This window comes from Eumetopias jubatus, unplaced genomic scaffold (assembly GCF_037043125.1).
Source record: "Eumetopias jubatus isolate StellerSeaLion01/CBP00866 unplaced genomic scaffold, mEumJub1_p1.0 scaffold_1, whole genome shotgun sequence".
NCBI classification, from domain to species: Eukaryota; Metazoa; Chordata; class Mammalia; order Carnivora; family Otariidae; genus Eumetopias; species Eumetopias jubatus.
Window position 1 is genome coordinate 200,938,899 of NW_028274807.1, and position 23,281 is coordinate 200,962,179.

At 39.5% G+C, this 23,281-nt stretch overlaps 1 protein-coding gene across 1 annotated transcript in view; it reads left to right on the forward strand.

Moving 5' to 3' along the window:
- Positions 1-23,281, forward strand: part of MAP4 (microtubule associated protein 4) — a 186,590-nt gene that overhangs the window by 113,406 nt on the left and 49,903 nt on the right. The window contains exons 4-8 of the mRNA XM_088028558.1: positions 10,201-10,323; positions 17,528-17,641; positions 19,985-20,119; positions 20,685-21,842; positions 22,480-22,602. Of these exons, the coding sequence (XP_087884684.1) occupies positions 10,201-10,323; positions 17,528-17,641; positions 19,985-20,119; positions 20,685-21,842; positions 22,480-22,602 (1,653 nt within the window). The remainder of the gene's footprint in view (positions 1-10,200; positions 10,324-17,527; positions 17,642-19,984; positions 20,120-20,684; positions 21,843-22,479; positions 22,603-23,281) is intronic.

Genomic DNA, 23,281 nt, shown 5'->3' on the forward strand with positions numbered 1-23,281 from the left:
GTGTAGAAATTAGTTAAAACTAAAATCTTTAAAAAAAAAATTTTGAGGTGTTTTGTTTTGTTTTGTTTTGTTTTACCACAATGAAGTATCACTTCACCCCAGTTAGAATGACTAGTATAAAAAATGTGAGATGCTCCAGTTGGATCGGGGCAGGGGGCCACCAAATGTGGGGCATCCCAGTTGGGTGGGGGCTGGCAGCCAGTGTGGTGAAAGAATCCATCCCAGGCAGAACGAAAGAGATTGAAGTTTATTGAATACACCCCAAGGGAGCCGTGGGCAGGACAGCAAAGGGGAGACTCTGCTTTGAGGCGGTGCTGAGGGTGGAGTGAGGTAGTAATTTGCTAATCTTAGGAATCTTGTACCTGGTTGTAATTGGTCAATTAAGGCCCCTGGCTGTTTTGAGGTGGGTTGCTTAATGAGCCTGTTTGCATTCAATTCTGGGGTCCCCGTGTGCCTTTTTGCCTTATTCAAGTTTGCTTTACTCAGCCTGTTGCCTAAAAGTGGCCTTCTCAAAAAAGGCAAGAAATAACAAGTGTTGGCTAGGATGTGGGGAAAAAAGGAACCCTTGTACAACTGTGGAAAATAGTGTGGAGGTTCCTCAAAAGATTAAAAATAGAAATAAAATACAATCCAGTTATTCCACTACTGAGTATATACCCAAAGAAAACAAAAACACTAATTTGAAAAGATACATGCATCCTTGTGTTTATTGCAGCATTATTTACAATAGCCAAGAATCGAAAGTAACCCAAGTGTCCACTGATAGATGAATGGATAAAAAAGATGTGGGGCAAGCACGCGCATATGTATGTAAAACAATTGTACTCAATCATAAAAAAGAACAAAATCTTGCCATTTGCGACATTGGTGGACAAAAGCATTTGTCACGTTGAAGCCCTAAACACATTGCTTTGAAATAGTAGATGGTGGGTGCACCTCTTCTAAACAGGAAGCAATTCAAAGATATTGAATTCTAGTACTAGAACTAGGAAGTTCTAGTACTTTTCTGTGGAATATAAAATTATTGCTAGCATTTTTTTTTGTTTTTTTTTTATTACTGTAATTCTAGAACTGAACACATACCGTGGAGGTCATTACTGAAACCAAGAGAGACAAAAACGCTGTCCCAAATTTATACATTTAAGCTTTCGGTCAGAGCAGGGTCAGGAATTTAAATATTTCTGTTTGTGCCCAACCTTTTGCTTACTTGTTTGCTCTGTCTTCCTCCCTCCCTCCTTCCCTTTCTGTTGTTTAAACTCTGCTGTAGATTGATTAAAATATTTAATGATAAATAAGGGGGGAGGGGCACATGGGTGGCTCAGTCATTAAGCGACTGCCTTTGGCTCAGGTCATGATCCCAGGGTCCTGGGATGGAGCCCCGCATCGGGACTCCCTGCTCGGCGGGAAGCCTGCTTCTCCCTCTCCCACTCCCCCTGCTTGTGTTCCCTCCCTTGCTATGTCTCTCTCTGTCAAATAAGTAAAATCTTTAAAAATAATAATACTAAGGGGGGGAAGAAAAATAATTCTGGAAGGTAGCCAAGGACCAGGTTTTGAGACTGCTGCTTATAGTACTGTTCAGTCAGTTACAGATTGACTCATAGCTTCAACCTCAGAGCATCAGAAAACTCTGTTTACTCCTACCATTTTCTGCTTAATTTCTCTTTAATAATCCAGAATGGAGCTGTATTGTTACATTTGTGCTTTTGTGATTTGAGAAGTAAGATAAGTCAATCCATAAAAATTTATTATTTATATTTTTTATTAATTTTAAGAAGTGTTTATCCAGGGCGGCTGGGTTGGTTAAGCGACTGCCTTCGGCTCAGGTCATGATCCTGGAGTCCTGCATTGGACAAGCGGGGAGTCCGCTTCTCCCTCTGACCCTCCTCCCTCTCATGCTCTCTATCATTCTCTCTCTCTCTCAATAAATAAATAAAAATCTTTAAAGGAAAAAAAAAGTGTTTATCCAAATTCTTGCCACCTTTTCCTCTTCCCTCCTTCATATGCCACTTGTGAACCTTCCCAAGGACACTGTGGTTTGTTTTTTGATTTATTGTAGACTTTCTGGCTTAACAAGTGTCCAGGTACTTCCATTTACCCAATAACTTCTGAGTACTTATATGTAAGTTATATTTTACTAGGTTTTTGAGAGATATAAAGGTGAGTGGATAAGTCAGAGGTCTCAGAATTTAGTTTTAGAATTAAAATGCATTTTAAAAATTACGTATCACAACTTTTTTTTTTTTTTAACTCTAGGTTAGTGGTCTGTAGCTCTAAAAGTCTCAAGGTCACACCCAGAGTTAAATAGCAGAGCCAGGGTTAGAACCTTATAAAAACTAGGGACTGTACATTTATATATTTGTTGGCTGCCTATAGCTAGATTTTTTTTAACATATAAGACTTCTAGAATCATACTTGGCTCATAAGTCTCTCTCTTGCTTTTCTCTCCTCCCCTTGTTTCTTTCTTTCTCTGCTTCACTCACTCACTCACACTCTGCCTTTCTCCCTCTCTCCTACTCTTTCTTGTCTCCCCTCTGTTCTCCCCTGCCCTCTTTTTGGCTTCATTCTCAGGCAGACTCTTTCAAGGTGGGAAAGAGGGCCACTGGCAGCCTAGGTGTATCATTACGGCTCAAGATCCAAAATGTCAGAATGTCTGTTTATCAAATTTCTCCAAAGGACTTTTGTCCTGGTTTAATCACAGGTGTACTCCTTTGGTTGGGAAAGCAGAAACACCATGATTGACCTCTGCACTAGGATTGCCTGGAAAGGAATAGGGCAGTTCCCTTTGGAAGGGATATAGGCAGACAAATCTTTTTGGTGTGCTCTTTTTAAAAGGCCTTTGACATCCTAGCTATTCTCTAGCGGCCCTCTATGAAGAACTGTCCTCCATAAACTTTTTTCGTTCAAATTGATGTGCTCCTTATTTTCCCATTCTTAACCACGGCCCCAACTCGTATTTGGCTCTGCTGAATATTTTCCCCACTTCTCCAGGACTGTGTAAAAACAGGTATGTGGTCTATATAAAATTGGCTCTATGCTGAAATAGTGATGAATACATATTAGGTATTACAGAAAATTAAACCACACAACGAACCATATTTGACAGCAGTCACCTCTGCAGAACTCCCATGTGTTGAAATGCTGTTTAAAGTTGACTCTCTTGGGGCACCTGGGTGGCTCAGTGGGTTAAATGTCCCAACTCTTGATTTTGGCTCAGGTCATGATCTCAGCATCGTGAGATCAAGCCCTGAGTGGGGCTCCACAATGGGCATGGAGCCTGCATAAGGTTCTGTCTCTCCAGGGCACCTGGGTGGCACATATGGTTAAGTGTGGAACTCTTGGTTTCAGCTGGGGTTTTGATCTCAGGATCATGAGATCAAGCCCCGCAAAAGGGCTCTGCACTCCGTCCAGAGTCTGCTTAAGACTTTCTTTCCCTCTGTTCCTCCCTTCTACATGCAAGCTCTTTATCCTCTCTCTCTCAAATAGGTCTTTTTTTTTTTTTTTAAGACTTCATTTATTTATTTGAGAGAGAGAGCAGGATAGAGAGCAAGCAGCAGGGAGGAGCAGAGGGGAGGGAGAAACAGGTTCCACGCTGAGCAGGGAGCTCGACGTGTGGCTTGATCCCAGGATTCTGGGATCATGACCTGAGCTGAAAGCAGATGCTTAACTGACTGAGCCACCCAAGTTGCCCCTAAAATAAATCTTAAAAAAAAAAAAAAATCTCCCTCCCCTTTTCCCCACCCACCACCTGCTTGTGTGCATGCTTGTATGTGTGCGCTCTCAAAAATTAAAAAAAATTAATTAAAACCAAAGTTGGCTCTCTTAAAGCTAAAGGAAGGACAGAAAGAAGAAAGCATACTGGGGGAAAGAACAGAAGGAGGAAGAGGTGCTTGGAGGAGACAGAATTGATTATTCAAACCTCTGGAGGTGCTTAGACATACAGGACCCCATTACAGGGTGTTGACATCCCTGCTGGTAGTAGCCTCCATATCTGAACTGTATTGCTAAGTTTTTCTCTTCTCCCCTGCCCCAAGTTGTACCATAACAGGAGGCATCTACTTTTGTACTTTGTCAATTAGTGAGAGCTGACCTAGGGAATAGCTATGTGTGGCCTATCTCTGTATGATCCATTGTAAGCTGTCACTGATGAAAGACAATTATGATGATCAGTTTCCATCTTAAAAAGACAGTTGTGACAAACATTGCTTAAAGTTTGGAAAAAGTCTATCTTCTTTTGAAGAATTGATGTGATTCCTTTTCTTATTACTTACAGCAGAAGTTTCTTAGTTGTATGCAGGTCAATGCCCATAATAACCTCCAGAGAGAAACCACTCCGGCTAGAGGCTCTGGTTAAGACACAGAACGCAGGGGGGATGCCTGGCTGGGTGGCTCAGTCGTTAAGCGTCTGCCTCGGGAGCCTGCTTCTCCCTCTGCCCCCTCCCCTTGCCTGTGCTCTCTCTCTCTTTCTCTCTCTCTCTCTGATAAATAAACAAACAAACAAACAAATAAATAAAATCTTAAAAAAAAAAAAAGACACAGAACCCAGGAGGTTTGCCATTTGTGATGTTAACTGTCCTACCAGCAGATAAGTTTCTTAGGGATTTGGTGTTTTACTTATATAATAAGAGTTTTAGTTACAAAATGATAATTAAATAATTAAAATTAAAGTATATTATCCACCTTCCATTCTTGTAGGCATGGAAAGTAAATCCATAGATTTATTATGCTTAAGTAAAAATGTTTATAGAAAAAAAAATCTTCCGATATCCAAGATCGTCTGTCAGGAGAGGAGTAAATGTAAATCGAGGATAAATGATTTTGTTTTATTCTTCTCTCCGTTTCCCCCAAATCACTACATGTAGGTGAAATCAGATTTAAATGATTCTATGAAACATGAAAATAAAGGGCAACCTTGAAGGGGACCATTTGTACCTAGAGGCAGCCTGATGAGTTGGCTGCTAATGAGTCCTGTCACTTTTACTCCCACTTTGCCTTGAGGTTAGCGGTCCGTGTATTAGCTGTAGAACTGTTTATAAGTATCCTGTGGCAGAGCCTTCTTCTCCCAGCCACATCTTCCTTAGGGCCTCGTCTGTTTTCCGGAAGGAAGACAGTAGAGAAACTTTAAACTTTGGTACTGTGGCTATTCAGACTTTCAAAACTTCTTTCATTTACTTTTATGCCCTTGTCAACAAAAGTTCATACCCCTAACAAGGAAGATATATACTAAAGTCACCCTAATCCATTTTTAGAATATTTTTATCACCCTCAAGAGTTCCCTTGGGCCCATTTGTGTTCAGTTCCCATTCCTACTTACAGTCTAGGCAACCACTATTCTACTTCCTGTCTTTAAAGTGTCTTTTCTAGAAAATTCATGTAAACAGAATTATACAATATTTAGTCTTTTGTGTCTTGCTTTTCTCACATTTCATAATGCTTTTTTTTTTTTTTAAGATTTTATTTATTTGACAGAGACACGGCGAGAAAGGGAACACAAGCAGGGGGAGTGGGAGAGGGAGAAGCACACTCCCTGCGGAGCAGGGAGCCCAGTGTGTGGGGCTTGATCCCAGGGCTCTGGGATCATGACCTGAGCTGAAGGCAGACGCTTAACAACTGAGCCACCCAGGCGCCCCATTTCGTAATGCTTTTAAGGCTCATCCATATTGTAGTGTTTTCAGTAGTTCATTCCCATTTATAGCTGCATCATATTCCACTGTATTTTTGCACCCTATTTTGTTTATCCATTCACCAGTTGATGAACATTGCATTTCTAATTTTTAGCTGTTATGAATAATGCAGCTGTGAACATTAATATATTTGTTTTTGTATAGATAATGTGTTTTCATTTCTCTTGGGTAGATACCTAGGAATTTGCTGGGTCAGACCTGTTGAACATTTTAAGAAACTGTTGAAGTCTAGAAATAGAAATGACATCTTTCTAGGTTGCATCTTTCAACAAGGGTGCCAAAATAAATCAGTGGGGGAAGAATACAGTAGTATCCCCTTACCCACGTTTTTGCTTTCCCTGGCTTCAGATATTTGTGGTTAACTGCAGTATGGAAGCAGATAGTCCTTCTGACATAACAGAAGGTCATTAGTAGCCTAACACTACGTCACAGTGCCTACATCATTCCCCTCAGTGCATCTCATCACACAGGCATTTTATCATCTCACATCATCACAAGAAGGGTGAATATAGTACAATAAGATCTTTTGATAGACCACATTCATATAACTTACTTACAGTATATTGTTATAATTGTCCTATTTTATTACTAGTTATTGTTGTTAATCCTCTTGCTGTACCTAATTTATAAATTAAACTTTATCATAGATATGTATGAATAGGAAAAAACATGGTGTATATAGGGTTCAGTACTATCTGTAGTTTCAGGTGTCCATGGGGGTGGGGAGGGTCTTGGAACATATCCCCCACCAATAAGGGAGACGACTATAGTCTTTTCAACAAATGGGGCTGGGAAAATTGGATTATCTATATTTGCAAAAGAATGAAGTTGGGACCCCTACCTAATACCATATAAAAAAATAAAATGGATCATAGACCTAAATATAAGAAGTAAAAGGGAAAATCTCCTAGAAGAAAACATGGGCATAGATCGTTATGAACTTGGATTAGCCAGTGATTTCTTAGGACTCCAAAGCAAAAGTGGCAAAAGAAAAGCAGATAGGGGCGCCTGGGTGGCTCAGTCGGTTAAGCCACTCCCTTCAGCTCAGGTCATGATCCTGGAGTCCTGGGATCGAGTCCCACATCGGGCTCCCTGCTCGGCAGGGAGTCTGCTTCTCCCTCTGACCCTCCCCTCTCTCATGTTCTCTCTCTCTATCTCATTCTCTCTCTCAAATAAATAAATAAATCTTTAAAAAAAAAAAAAGAAAAGCAGATAAATTAGACTTTATCGGAGCGCCTGGCTGGCTCAGTGAGAGGAGCATGTGACTCTTGATCTTGGAGTTGTAAGTTTGAGCCCCACATTGGGTGTAGAGATGATTTAAAAATAAAATCTTCAAAAAAAAAAATGGACTTTAGGGGCGCCTGGGTGGCTCAGTCGTTAAGCATCTGCCTTCGGCTCAGGTCATGATCCCAGGGTCCTGGGATCGAGTCCCGCATTGGGCTCCCTGCTCAGCGGGAGGCCTGCTTCCCCCTCTCCCACTCCCCCTGCTTGTGTTCCTGCTCTCACTGTCTCTCTCTGTCAAATAAATAAAATCTTTTAAAAAAAATGGACTTTATAAAAATTAAAAATTTTTTATGCCCCAAGGACATCATCAAGAAAATGGATCTTGGTTAGATCTAGAGGTATAATGCCAAGTGCAATTAAATCAGTCAGAGAAAGACATATGATATGATTTTACTCATGTGGAATTTAGGAAACGAACGAAGATAGAAAACACATCCTTAAATACAGAGCACAGACTGGTGCTTGCCAGAGGAAAGGTGGGTTGGGGGGATGGGTGAAATAGGTGAAGGCGATTAAGAGTACACTTCTTGTGATGAGCACTGAGTAATGTATGGAATTGTTGAATCATTATATTGTACACCTGAAACTAATATAACTGTATGTTAACTATGCTTGAATTAAAAAAAGAAAGTGAATCTTCTATCTCAATAATTAAAAAAGCTCAAATAGCTCAGTTAAAAAATAGGTAAATGAGTTAAATAGGCTTTTTTTTTTAAGATTTATTTATTTGAGAGAGAGATTGAATCTCAAGCAGACTCCACACTGAGCGCGGAGCCCAACGCAGGGCTTGATCTTACAACCCTGAGATCACGACCCAGGCCATACTAAGAGTTGGGTGCTTAACCAACTGCACCACCCAGGCGCCCCTTGAATAGACATTTCTTAAAAAAAAAAAAAATTCAAATGATTGATAAGCAATTGAAAATGTGCAGAACATCACTAGTCATTAGGGAAATGCAAATCAAAACCACAGTGGCATACACTTCACACCCACATCTGGTATAGCTAAAATAAAAAAGATCAACAAGTGTTGGTGAAGATGTGGAGAAATTGAAACTCACGCATTGTTGGCTGGGATTGTAAAATGGCGTAAGCACTTTGCAAAAACAGTTCGGCAGTTCCTCAGAATGTTAAACATACGAGTTGCTCTATGACCTAGAAATTCTGTTAGGCATATAGCCAGTAGAATTGGAAACATTCCCACACAAAAACCTGTATTTAATGTTCATAGTAGCATTATTTAACAATAGCCAAAAATGGAAACAATCAGATGTCAACAGATGAATATATAAACTATATATTTTGAATGAGTATATAAACTTTCCCACCAGTTGGCTGGTGGGAAAGGTGAATGCGTATAGGATTTTGGAGTAATAAAAAGGTTTTGAAGTTAGATGGTGGTGGTTGTATAACTCAGTGAATGTACTAAAACCCCCTGGATTCTACACTTATTTAAAACAGTAAATTTATATCTCAACTAAGCTGTTCATGAAGAGAAGGAAACCATGAAATTAATTTCTAAAGTAGTACCATTTAACATTCCCTCCAGGAATGAAAGAAATTTCCTTTTTCTCTACATCCTCACAAACTCCTGGTATTGTCTATCTTTTTGATTTAGTGGTTCTGTAGTGTAGTGGCATCTCATGGTGATTTCAATTTGCATTTCCCTAACGACTAATGATGATGAGCTTCTTTTATGTGCGTATTACCCATTTGTGTATTGTCTTTGATGAAAAGGTGTCTTGAAATCTTTTGCCCATTTAAAATTGAGTTGCTTGACTTATAATTGTGTTGTAAGAGATTTTTTTCAAGTCTTAATTTTTTATTATTAGACTGAACAGATGAATAACATTTTAATAAATATGATCAGAACAACAAAATATGAGGGAAATAAGATTAAAACTTTACACATTGTTCGTTGTAAGTATGAACAAAAATAAGCAAAAAGACTGAAGTAGCTATTTCCCCCATATTAAATGTTTAAACACGGTTTTGAACACATAGTATGTGCCAATATTTAAGTTACTTATAAATCCTACGTTTTTAATGTGATAAATGAACTCGTTTCTTGTAAAACTTACCTAATGTAGATCATAAGTATAATTATAAGAGATTTTGATCTCTTCTGCATACAGGTCTTTTATTAGATTTGTCATTTGCAAATATTTTCTCCCAGTCTGTGGCTTCTCTTTTCATTTTCTTAATGGTATTTTTGAAAAGCAAAAGTTTTAAGTTTTGATGATGTCCAGTTCACAAGTTTTTTTCCTTATATGGATCCTGCCTTTGATGACATTTCTAAGAAATCTTTGCCTAGTCCAGGGTCACAGAGATTTTTTTTCTCCTATATTTTCTTCTACAAGTTCTTTTATTTTCACCCGTTTACATTTAGGTTCTTAATCTATTTGGAGTTAGATTTTGCATATGGTGTGAGGTAAGTGACCAGTTGTTTCTGTATCATTGGTTGAAAAAATTATCTTTCCCTATTGAATGACCTTGGCACCTCTGTTAAAAACCAGTTGTCCACAACTTACATAGTTTTCCTTCTGAACTCTGTTCTGCTCCATTTATCAAATGTGTTGTCCATACCACACTGACTTAGTATTATACATTTGTAGTACTTTTGAAATCAAATAATTTAAATCCTCTAGTGTTCTTTTCTTCAAAATTGTTTTGTCTCTCTCTTTTTTTTTTTTTGCATTTCCATACAAATTATGGAATGAGCTTCTTGACACCTTCAGAAAATTCTGCTGGGACTTTTAACTGTAATTGCCTTGACTCTATTGTCAGTTTGAGAATCACCATCTTAACAATATTGAATCTTCTATTAATGACCATAGTATATATCTCTCCATTTATTTAGATCTGACATTTAAAAAAATTTTGGTGACTTGAAATGGATTGCTGTTGACAGTTTTGTCAAATTTTGTACTTGTTCTTTTGTGGGTAAAAATCACTAACCTTTTCACATACCATACCCAGAAGATAGCCTGCGGTGTTTTTAACTTTATAACAGGTGTATACTTCCAGTATTTTGATTATGTTTTTCTGTCTTAAAATTAAAAAAAAAAAATTCTTGAAAATGCACTAGGTAGGTATGATTTTTGTCATATTGTACTAACTGTGATACTAGTAAGAAACTCAATTCTAGTGGAGGAGAAGACAGTAATAAACTCAATTCTAGTGGAGGAGAGGACAGTAATACCTTGTAACTTCTGTTTGGTGTTTCTGTCTGAAGGTTCTCCAACTCCATTCCTTGAAGAGAAAATGGCCTACCAGGGATATCAGAACATCCAGAGCTGGCCAGAAAACACAAACTTTTGCTTTGAACCACAACAGTTGGTGAATCCTACCCAAACTGGTAAGTGCAGGCTTGCCTGTGACTGTTCAGTATGAGTGATGACATAAACATGAAAAATTTGTAGCCACCACTCAGATAAAACGTTTTAGCCTAAATATAGCTTGCAAAGCACAACCAGAGTGTAACCCTTTGCCCTGAACATTTAGTTGACCCTTTCTCCTCTCAGTCCCTTCTTCTGATGCGCATGCCCCTCCATATCTCTCCCTTTCGAAGACCGTTTTCAGTAACTTAACTGAAATTCATATTCATTGAAGACTAAATGGTCAGTAGTATCGTAGAATCGTAATTCTTCGAAAAGGAATTAATACAGTAATAGTAGCACCATTTGTTGAATGTCTGTTTTGTGTGCCAGGCACAGGGCTAGAGCCTTTTTATACATATTTTCTGTGTTTCTTACCTAACTCTGCAAGTATATATTATTCTCATTTGACAGGAGGGAAGACTAGGACTCATACCCAATTTCTATAAAATCACACTATTCTGTAGACACAAAAAGCATATGTGTAGTTGCCTAGAGCTGGAAATGGTGGCAGGAATGGATTGCAGTGGGACCTCAAAGGAGTAATATCAATGGCTCCATGCCAGGTTGAGAGCTCAGTTTTTTTGTTTGCACTTATATATGGCTTCTTTTTTACCATCTAACTTATTACAAGGTGCTCATAGCTCGTTCCAAATAATCTAGTACTTGATGTTCTATACCATTTTCCAATTATTGGCTATTCTCAATATATGGTAATTTTTAAAAACCGCTTTATTAAGATATAATTCATATACCATACAGTTCACCTATTTAAAGTGTACGATTCAGGGGCGCCTGGGTGCCGCAGTCGGTTAAGCATCTGCTTTTAACTCAGGTCATGATCCCAGAGTCCTGGGATCAAGTCCCATGTTGGTCTCCCTGCTCAGCAGGAAATCCACTTCTCCCTCTCCCTCTGCTCCTCCACCCCCGCCACTCATGCTCTCTCTCTCTCAGATAAATAAATAAAATCTTCAAGAAACAAAATCAAGTGTACAATTCAGTGGATTTTTAGTATATTGGTGTGTGTGTGTGTGTGTGTGTGTGTGTGTGTGTGTGTGTGTGTGTGTATAGCCATCACCAGAATCAACTTTAGAACATTTTTATAAGCAACCACTAATCTACTGTCTCTAAATTTACCTATTCTGGACATTTTATATAAATGAAATCATATGTGGTCTTTTGTGACTGGCTTTTTCACTTAGCAAGTTTTCAAGGATCATGCATTTTGTGGTACACATCCGTACTTCATTCTTTCAGAGGAACTCATAATATTCCATTGTATGGATATACCACATTTTGTTTATCTGTTCATCAGTTGATAAATATATAGGTTGTTTGCATTTTTTTCTTTTACTGTTGTCACTAATGCGGTTTTAAACATTCATGTACAGGTTTTTGTGTAGACATATATTTTCATTTCCCTTGGGTTTATACCTAGATTGGTATTGCTGATCACTTGATAACTCAGTGTTTAATCATTTGAGGAACTGCCCAACTATTTTCCAAAGAAACTGTACAATTTTATATTCCCACCAGTAGTGGATTAGGTTTGCAATTCCTCCACATACTTAAAATCCTTGTTTTCCCTTTCGAAAAATTATACCTAACCTAGTTGGGATTGAAGTGGTACATCTTGTTATGATTTTAATTTGCATTTTCCTGTTGGCTAATGATGTTCATTATCTTTTTATTTTTCATATGTTTATTGACTATTTGTATATCTTCCTTAAGAGAAACGTGTATTCAGATCCTTATCCCAATTTTAATTGGTGTATCTTTTTTGTTGTTGTCCTGTAAGAGTTCTTTATATACTAGACCCTTATCAGATTTATGATTTGCAAATATTTTCTCCTATTTTGTGGGTTGTCTCCTAATTTTCTTGATAGTGCCCGTTGATGCATAAAAGTTTTTTTATTTTGATGAAGTCCAATATATCTAGTTTTTCTCTTGTTGCTCATGCTTTGGTGTTTGTTTTTGTTTTTGTTTTTTTTTTGCTCATGCTTTGGTGTTACATCTAAGACTCCACTGCCAAATCTGAGGTCATGAACATTTATCCTTATGTTTTTCTTTTTCTTTTTTTGACGATTTTATTTATTTGAGAGAGAGAGAGAGAAGCAGGAGCAGGAGGAGCGGCAGGCAGAGGGAGAAGCAGGCTTCCCGCTGAGCAAGGAGCCTGATGCAGGACTCTATCCCAGACCTGGGATCATGACCTGAGCCGAAGGCAGATGCTTAACTGAGCTACCCAGGCACCCCTATCCTTATGTTTTCTTCTAAAAATTTTATATTTTTAGCTCTTGTATTAAGATCTTTGATCCATTGTAAGTTGATTTTTGTATATGGTGAGAGGTAGAGAGATCCACATTCATTATTTTGGATGTTGACATCCAGTTGTCCCAGCTGCATTTTTTTGAAAACTGTTCTTTGCCCATTTCATGGTCTTGGCATCCTTGCTGAAATCTGTTGACCATAGATACATAATTTTGTTGATCAACTCTTAGTTCTGTTCCACTGGATCTGTCTGTCTGTCCTAATGCCAGTACTATCCTTTCATGATTTACTATAGCTTCGTGGTAAGTTTTGCAGTTAGGAGGTGTGAGTTTTCCTCACTTTTGTGGGGTTGGGTTGTTGTTTTTGTTTTTTGTTTGTTTTGTTTTTTAATTATCTTAGCTGTTTTGGCTGGATCTTTTGTGATTCCATATGAATTTTAGAATCAGCTTGTCAATTTCTATAAAGAGATCAGCTGGGATTCTTATAGGAATTTATAGATCTATAGATCTATAAATATATATAACCTATAGATCAAATTGAGTTTTGCTATCTTTACAATATTGTCTTTCAATCCATAAACATAGAATGTTTTTCCATTTATTTATATCTTATTTCTTTCAATGATATTTTTGTAGTTTTCACAGTATAAATTTTATATCCCTGTTTATAAAATTTATTCCTAATACTTTATTCTTTTTGATGCTATGAATGAAATTGTTTTCTTAATTTCATTTTTAGATTATTCTTTGGGATGGTATAGATATACAATTGGTTTTTGTATGTTGATCTTGTATCTTCAGCCTTGCTCAATTAATTAGTTCTAGTAGTTTTTTAGTGGATTCCTTAGGATTTTCCACATGTATGCTATGTCACTTACAAATGTAGTTTTAGTTCCTCATTTCCAATCTTGATGCATTTTATTTCTTTTTCTTGCCTAATTTTCCTGGCTAGAACCTTCAGTACAATGATTAACTAGAAGTGGTGAGAGCAGACATCCTTGTTTTGTTACTTTCTTTAGAGGGAAAGCATCCAGTCTTTGGCCATTAAGTATGGTGTCAGCAGAGGGTGTTTTGCAGATGCCATTTATCAGATTAAAGAAGGTGCCTTCTATTCCTAATTTGTCAAGTACTTGATTTATCATGAAAGGGTGTTGGGTTTTGTCAAGTGGTTTTTCTGCATCTATTGAAATGATCATGTGGTTTTAATTTTTATTCTGCTGATACGTATATATTACATTGGTTACCAGTCTTGCATTCCTGGGATAAATCCCATTTAGTCATGGCGTATAATTTGTGTTATTTTCTGGCACATTCATAAACATATTTGTTGAAGATTCTGGCATCCATGTTTAGAAGAGATGCTGATCTGTAGTTTCCTTATGATGTCTTTGTCTAGTTTTGGTATCAGAGAAATATCAGGGTGTTAACATTCTGTGGTAATACCAACCAGAGAATGAGTTAGGAAGTGTTCTGCCTGCTTCAGGTTTTTCTGGAAGAGTTTATGAAGAATTAGTTTTAATTCTTCTTTTAATGTTTGGTAGAATTGATCAGCGAAGCCATCTTAGCCAGAGATTTTCTTTGTGAGTCGTTTTTAATTACTAATTTAAGTCAGGAAGAAGAGGAACCAGCAAGAGTAACGTCAAAGGAATGGCCAGTTTTGAGGGGAGAAAACTCAGAAGAGTATAATGTCTTGAAAGCCAACTGTGGTAGTCAGCCCCCAAGATGGTTCCAATGATCCCCAGCTCCTGGTAGTCACACCTTTGTGTAGTAACCTCCCACATCGTATAGGCTTGGTCTGTGTGGTCAGTAGAATAGATGGCAGAAATAATGGTATGTCATTTCTAAGATTAGGTTATAAAAAGACACTGTGGCTTCCATCTTGGTTATTCTCGGTTTACTCACCCTGGGGATAGCCAGTTGCTATGCAGAGGCCCATGTAGGGGAGAATCAGAGGCCTCTAGTCAATAGAGGTAAGTAAATAAGCCGCTGTGTAGGCAGGTTCTCCAGCCCCTGTCAAGTCTTCTGATGATCACGGCCTTGGCCAGTGCCTTGACTACCTATAGCCTTGTGAGACACCCTAATCAGTGGAGGTGGGGAAAATAGATCCTGGGGGACATTTTGAAGGTCAGCTCAGCTGGATTTTCTTACGAGTTGGGAATGGTATATGAAAGAGAGAAGTTAAGGATGACTCCAGTGTTTTTGACTAAAAAGATAGAATGCCATTAGAGATGGGAAGATTGTATGAGGGGTAGTTTGGGAAACATGTTATGTTTTGGCTTTATTTTATACATTAAGAATTGGCAATTTGATATGAAAATCAAGAAATAAGGGGTGAGGTCTAGATGGCTGGAGGTACAAATTTGAGTGTTATTAATTTACGGACAGAATTTTAAACTGTGAGATTAGATGAGGTCACTAAGGGGGGGGAATGTGGATACGGAGAAAAGGTCTTCATCCCTTTAACCACTTGGTCCTTTAGTTCTCAGCTGAAATATTTATCAGGTGAAGATCTTCTTTGAGTTGAACTAAAATATCCGTCTGCTAAATGTTCTCAGCCCTGACCTTATTATGCATCTCTGGGTTTTTAGAGCACACAGACTCTGCCATATTAGAGGCATCCAGAAAAAACATAATAAATAAATGACAGAACTTGGTAAAAACCATTCATTTTTACATGCAAGGTAGCACGTCTCCCATCCTAATATGCAAACCGTACAGCAGTTACTGTCCTTGATGGTTTAGGTGTTGCGTTTTCCTTCAGTGGAAGTGTGTTAAGAGGAGCCTTTCCAAACCCCGGGGTACCAGGCGGCATGAATGGTTATAATCTCTCTCATCGCCCAACTCCCCTGCTGGTCGCGAGAAGCAGCTTTGGGTCCTCCTTCATCCCCAGCAGTTTCTCAGTTTGCCTTCCACTGTTCGCACTTCCCAGTGCCACAGTCTCCTCTGATCTTGCCACCTCTTGCTAGAGGAGGGTGGTACAGCTGCCTCAGAGCCACAGGAATGAACACTGTCCCAAGGCCTAGGCTTTTATGCATCTGCCTCTGACAAATGAAGCACCTTAAGGGAACGAGTCACTAGCATCTACCAAGGAATGAGTTAGAAATGCAGATTCTTAGGGCCTAGCAATCAGTGTTTCTTTAAGGCTGCAGGGTAATTCAGATGTGTGCTAATTTTGAGAAGGCCTTCTTAGAAGCAGAATTCTTTTTTTTTTTTTTTTTTTGTCTCTGGTAAAGAATAAAGAATTTTCCTATGACTGGGCAGGGACTAAACATACTATTAGCCCCATTTCTAGTACCCAGAATAAAAAAACATGCAGATCACAAATCTCCCCATCTAGAATATTTAATCTCCAGAAAGATTAAATCACAAATCATTTAGTCCATTTCTCAAAGATCTGTTGACTATGGAATTCTTAATATTTCATTTCTGTATCAGGGCAGAAATGTGAACTTTTTCTTCTTTCTTTCTTTTTTTTTTTTTTTTAAGATTTTATTTATTTATTTGACAGAGAACACAAGCAGGGGAAGTGGGAGAGGGAGAAGCAGGCTTCCTGCTGAGCAGGGAGCCCAATGCGGGGCTCGATCCCAGGACCCTGGGATCGTGACCTGAGCCCAAGGCAGATGCCTAACGACTGAGCCACCCAGGCGCCGCTCTTGTGAACATTTCATGACTAAAGATCAAAAAGAAAGGAGGCAACTTTAAATAAATTTGGAAACAGTATCCACAGTTAAAGGCTGAGTATCCTTTACTTGTGTTGGAATACATGCTGATCTGTCTGCTCAAGGATGGAAGTAGACTTGCTAGTAGCAGTGAGCACACAGGATAATTTTATTTAAATTCTAGTTAGTTCGGGGCGCCTGGGTGGCTCAGTCAGTTAAGTGTCTGCCTTCAGCTCAGGTCATGATTGGGATTGAGCCCTGCATCAGGCTCCCTGCTCAGCAGGGAGTCTGCTTTTCCTCCCTCTGCCCTTCCACACCCACTTATGTGCTCTCTCAAATAAACAAATAAAATCTTTAAAAAAAATTCTTGTTAGCGTAATATTGGTTTTAGGAGTAGAATTTAGTGATTCATCACTTACATATAACACCCAGAGCTCATCAGAACAAGTGTCCCTTAGTAGCAAAATTCTTGCTTGGCCTGACTGGCTTTGCTTTTCTTTTTCATGTAAGAAGGTACAGAGTTGGGGCGCCTGGGTGGCGCAGTCATTAAGCGTCTACCTTCAGCTCAGGTCATGGTCCCAGGGTCCTGGGATCCAGTCCCACATCAGGCTCCCTGCCCGACAGGAGGCCTGCTTCTCCCTCTCCCCCTCCCCCTGCTTGTGTTCCTTCTCTCACTGTCTCTCTGTCAAATAAATAAATAAAATCTTAAAAAAGAAAAAAAAAGAAGGCGGCACAGAGTTTCCCTGACGTTTTGAGTGCCTTCACGAATGGCAGCTCATGGTTCTGGAGTTTATCTCTATTCTGAAGACGCCAGCTGTTCACCTTGTCTCATTCAGACAACTTCTTAAAAGTAGGTTTCTTCATGATGTCCAATGAGGTGAAAATGTCTTTTTTTACTTGTCTGGCTGTCTTTTTTTTTTTCTTAATAACCTAAAATGAATGTCTAAATATATATTGGAGTTTGATTATATCTGTAATTTCACCTCTTAGCATATTATAGAATTGAGCATTGGTTGTGCCTTTAGTTTTTTATTTGTTGGCTGATTCAGAGAATCAAAAGAGAGTATGAGATTATATATTCTTAACTTGTAACAAAGGAAGAAGGTAGTCTCTACCATGTTCAGTTACATATTTTCTCAATTTATTTAACTTCTATTGATGACACATGTAACCAATCAATATTCATCATAGAATAAGGAATGCTAATCTTTTTAGTTGTATTTACTGGGAATGAGTTTTAAATTTCTTCTTTTTTGCAGATCCCTTTAAGATGCACCATGATGATGGCCTGGAGGATTTTCTTTTTCTCCCCAGTGGAACAACCAATGCTTCAGCATTTACAGAACAAAATGATCCCCTGCAAGACAGTTATGGTATGATGTCTTCAACTGGATTTATTGCTTAACTCCCAACAATTAATGTTGCCTTTTACCCATCACCTTTGAAGTTAACCACTAGGCAAAGTCATGTTTTTTGGCTCTGGCTGTAAGAAGGCTTTATCTAGATTGGTCTCAGGAGAGAATTCAGCAGTTGGGGTGCTCAGTGTCTGCTCACCTCCTCTCATGGGATCTTGAATACGATATGATAGGGCCAGATTCTCTTTCCACATTTTAGTAGCTCATTACCTTGGGTAAATTATATCCTCTCTAAACTTTGATTTCTTTACCATATGGGGCCAGCAATAGTTCCTACCTTAAAGATGTGGTGATAATGAAATAAAATTTTGTAAAAGCACTTCTCATGGCATCTGGTAATTAGTAAACATTAAACAGATCTTAGTTCTCAATTAGTAGTATCCTTATTCCTGGTTTTGTGTAACTTTTAACATGAATGTGGCCAGGATACTGTGGGGGAGGTGAAACGTTACTTCCTCCCATCTTAGGTTTTCAGCTGGGACTCTAAAACAAAAAGACAGATTAACAGGAGACACTTTGTTAACACATGCAGCATCTACCATACGGGTGAAAAGTGATGCAAAGTGGTAGCTTAGAATTTTGGTTAGTATCTTCAACAAAGAACAGTAAATGTGTAAAGAAATGACAGGACAAAGGAAAGCAGTTTTAGGCTTTCCTGAGTGGCAAACTGTGAGAAGAAAATGCATGGGAGGGAACTGATGGAGTAAGGTTTGTCTGCAGATTCCTCTGGTGCCCTCTCTGGGCTGGTAAGAATCTGTCTCCAGGAAGTGGAGAATTTATATCCTGCCTTTAAGCAGAAAGTGGAGAGGTTTTTCTAGGTTTACCGCTCCCTACTTGCCTTCAGCTCAAAATAATTTTTATGTCAAAGAGGCATATTTTGGTGGTGACTTTCAGGTTTCCTTCAGTACCTATCACTAATAAGTCCCACTTCCAACAATGCTTATAATTTTCTATTTGTAAAGATCATGGCTAATAATATGTTGTATTTATGCTTCTCTTTGGACTGCAGATCTCTAGGGGGAAGGATGTTAAATGGGTTGACCTTGATGTGCTATCTGTGTAGTCTCCTGATGCTTTTCAGCTTTCAGTGAGTCATTTAGTCCCATTGACTTCTTTACAGCATCTTCTCTTCCTTTATGCTCCCTCTGCTGCCTTCGCCCATGTAAAGCCCCTATCACTTTATGCCTAAGCTGCTCCCTTTTAAATTCATTCCACATATATCTGCTGATTTGGTCACTAGGTCCCTGTTCTGTATTCATCATCTCATTTTCATTAAGACCTTAAGACACTCTTTTTTTCCTCTCAAGTCTAAATTTCTCTGGCTTTCCAAATCCTTCTTCCATTGTTTGTTCTAATCCTATTTTCCCTCTCTGGTATGCAACATCTACTTGAATCCAGCTAATTTTGTAGTCACAGAAACATTCTTGTCCTATTGGCGTTTTCATACCTTTCTTTTTGCTCAGTGTTCTCCATCCTTCAGATTGACTACTCTCTCCTCTCTTCCTGCTCTTGCTTCTCCTCTGAACTCTTCTGTCACTGTTCTGGTCCTCATCGTTGTTTTTAAACTATTAGAGAACTTAGTCCATACTATACAGTATTTGATACATGTCTGTCTTGCCTCTATAGCTAAATTGTAATACTCTTGTTGGCAAGGACCATGTGATAGTAAATCCCCTATTATGTCTTAGAGCACAGCGTAATAACAATCCCTTAACACTTGTCTATTTCTTAATAATTTATAAAGCATTTTCACAAAACTATTGTAATGTTGCAGAGGGAGGCATTGATTTCATTTTACAGATGAGGAAATCAAGACTCAGTTCCTTACTATGTGTTATCTTGTATCATTTGTGATATTTATTGGTGCTAGCATTCAGTCTTCAGTATTTTTACTCTTCACAATACAATGTAGAAGGTAGCCAATCAATGCTGACTAATGATATGACAGCCAGTTAACAATTTGCCAAAACCTTGAAGAACGTCAATGGTTTTTACTTTAAAACTTTCTTGCTTTGTTTTTCATTGGTCCTGTGTCGCTATGGCAATATATATAAAGCTGATTTTTTTTGAAGATTTTATTCATTTATTAGCGCGCATGAGCAGGGGGAGGGGCAGAGGGAGAGAGAGAAGCAGGCTCCTCGCTAAGCAGGGAGCCCGACATGGGGCTCTATCCCGGGACCTTGGGATCATGACCTGAGCCAAAGGCAGATGTATAAAGCTGATTTTAAATATCATATGCCTTTTTCTCCCTATTATTGACCCAGTTTTCAAAAATCTCTTTGTTTGTGTTTTCAATATTAGGTCTGTTTCCCTGTGACACATTCGCTCCTGAAAGTGTTGGACCTCAGGGGTGGCCTGTGGAAGCCCCAAACTCTCCACACTTGGAATCCTTCATTTCCCCAGAGGCTGTGACACAACCTCTGCAGCCCACAGCAGGTAACTTATTACAACCCCTCTTTATCACTGAATGGTTGTAGTATCTTAGTCAATTTAAATCATCAGACTTAATTTTTAGCAGCATAAAGCAGTATAGATAAAAATTTCAGAACTATCACAAATGCTTTTATTCCTTTAATTACTGATTTCACAGCTGAAGGAATGAAGGTGTGGTTGAAATACAATACTTGGAGTTCACGGGCAGAGAAAATCCCTTTTTAATTGAGTGCATACTCAGGACTTGGAGGTTTTTTTCTGGATGTCCCACAGGTTCCCATTCCTAAAATAATTGTGTGCCTGTGTTGTTGTTGATTTTAAACCTGTGTTTTTTTCTTTCCTTTTCCTTTCTTCCTCCACTCTTTACTCTCTCAAAATCCTGTTCTTCTCAGTACTGGGACTATCAGAGAGTAGGCACAAATACATTAATTAGACAGCTTTTTAGGTCATGCTTAGTGTGTAATGGTCACAAAATCTAGATACTCCTATGCTCTCAGAAAAGAAGTTTTGAATGCAGAGCTCCGAGCACACAATGATGGGTCCTAAATTTCCAACTTATTTCCCGTAGAGCCGGCCGAAGAGGTAGAAGTGACATCAGCAGGAGAGAGGGCATCAGCAGAAGCATTGGAAATCAGGATGGGACTGAAGGCTGCTGACATGGCACCATCTAGAGAAACAGAGATGTCTCCAGCCAAGGACATGGCACAGGCCACAGAAACAGAGGTGGCATTGGCTAAAGACACGGAACCATCTACCAAGTCAGATGTGACACTGGCTAGGGACATGGAATCACCTATCGGATCAGATATGGCCCTAGTCAAGGACATGGTACTACACAGAGAAACAGAAGAAGCCCCGGTTAAGGATGCTGTATTGTCCACAGAAACCAATGTATCTTTAGCCAAGGACATGGTACTGCCCACAGAAACAGAGGTAGCCCCAGCCACGGATGTATTACCATTCAAAGAAACAGAGAGGGCCCCACCTATAAAAATGGATGTGTCCCCAGATGAGGGCATGGTACCACCCATAGACAGAGAGATGGCCCCAGCCAAGGGTGTGGTATCACTCTCAGAAATAGAAGTGGCACTGGCTAAGGATGTTCTGTCATCCACAGAAATATTCCCAGCCAAGGAGGTGGCCTTGTCCCCAGAGACAGAGGTGGCCCTGACTGGGGACATGGCGCTGCCTCTGGAAACCAAGGTGATCTCGACCGAGGATGTGGCACTGCCCCCAGAAACCAAGGTGGCCCCAGTCAAGGATATGGCTCCACATCCAGTTACAGAAAAGGCTCTAATGAAGGACATGGCTCCATCCCCAGAACCAGAGATGGCCCTAGGCAAGGATGTGGCTCCACCCCAAGAAACAGAATTGGCCCTGGGCAAGGACATGGTTTCACCTCCAAAAACAGAGATGGCCCTGGGTGAGAATGTGGCTGTGCCCCCAGAAACAGAAGTAACCCTGATCAAGGATGTGCCTCAGCCTCCAGAAACAGAGTTAACCCTGGCTAAGGATGTGGCTCCGCTCCCTGGGACAGAGGTGACTCTGGCCAACAGTGTGAGTCCAGCCAAGGATGTTGCAGCACTCTCAGAAACAGAGGTGGCACCAGTTCCAGTTAAGGACATGGACATTGCGCGGTCACAGGAAGAAATAAGTGAGGAGTCCCAGTTAAAATCTCTCAAGGATGAGGAGCAGTCAGCTGCATCTACTTTCATCAGTTCTCCAGGTATGGGTTTATGTTTACTCTGTATTTCTGTCTCCCAGGGTCTCACCAGAAAGGTGAGGGACAAACCAGATAAAATAAGGACAATTACACTGTATTTTGCAAGTCTACACACATTGCCGCTCTCCTAGACTGTCTTTCTCACCTTCATCCTCCGGTTTCCAACATCTCCCTCCTTATTTCTCTGCCGATCTGTTTTCCTTGCTCTGCTGATCTGTTTTCCTTGTTGGTAATTTCAACAATAAAAGAGAATGTTCACAGACTTCTGCCACCTCATCTACCTACTTGTATACTGTATCCCTAGTCTCTGCCTGCCCCTAATTGTGGCCGATCTCCATTTTGCCCCTAGACCCCACCTCCTCTTCCCTACTTTAGGATGCCCTAGCCATTTCCTTTCTTGCCACTCACCAGTTTTTCCCCCTGTCCATTGAATCATTCCCACCAACACACAAATATTTATTTTTCCCATTTAAAACAAAAACAGTTTCCCAACTTCACCTTCCAGCCACCACTCCATTTCTCTGCTGCCCTCAGAGGAGCTCATTCCTCCAAAACTTCCTGCTCCCAGTTTTTGAAAGGTGGAAAAATAGCTGAAGTAGTGCTGCTCTAAAACCTGTGTGGTTTTTGCTGTTACATTTAGATCCAGCCACAGCCGTGGGCCAAAAGTCCAACCTGCCGACAGAGGAGGATTCTGTGTTAGAGAAACAAGAGCAAAAGAAACCATTCAGTAGTCAACCTTCCGAGCTTCCTTCAGAGACCTCAGGTAAGTGAGGGATACCCAGTGGACTCTCTGAAACCACTTGGACTGGGAGCAATGGGTTGGTGGTGGTCGATGTTTGGTCGATTGTTTATGAAGTCCATTCTCCTTCTTAGACAGATTTTTATCTTGTTTAGGCAGAAAGCTGCTTACATATTTTAAAATTATCGCATCAAGACATCTAAATTTTAACTCAGTTCAGCTGTTCACTATTCTATGCTGTGTGGTCTTGGGCAGGTTATTTAACTTCCCTGTTTCTCTGTTTATTCAGCTGTAAGAGGAATATGTTGGTCAAATGTTCTATAAACCTTTGCTAGTAAGCCCTTGCTAGTTACAGTGTGTTTCGTGACCCAACAGCATCTGCATTGCTTGGGAGCCTGTTAGAAATGCATCATCCTGGATTCCACCTCAGACCTTTATATGCATTTTAACAAGTTCTCCAGATAATTGTTGTATACACTGAACTCGGAGAGGCATTGCTCCAAGGTACTTTCTAACTTGGAGTTCAGTCATTCAGTGAACTTTAAGATTACGTTTTTGATGTAAGCCCAAAGCACGTGTGTATGATTATCAGCTTAATGATTCTCTGCGACTGATTAGAATGTGCACTTGAGGACAGGGACCACGACTTATGTCACTGAGATTCTGTAGTGCTTATATACTGTCTAGCCCCAAGTAGGAGCTA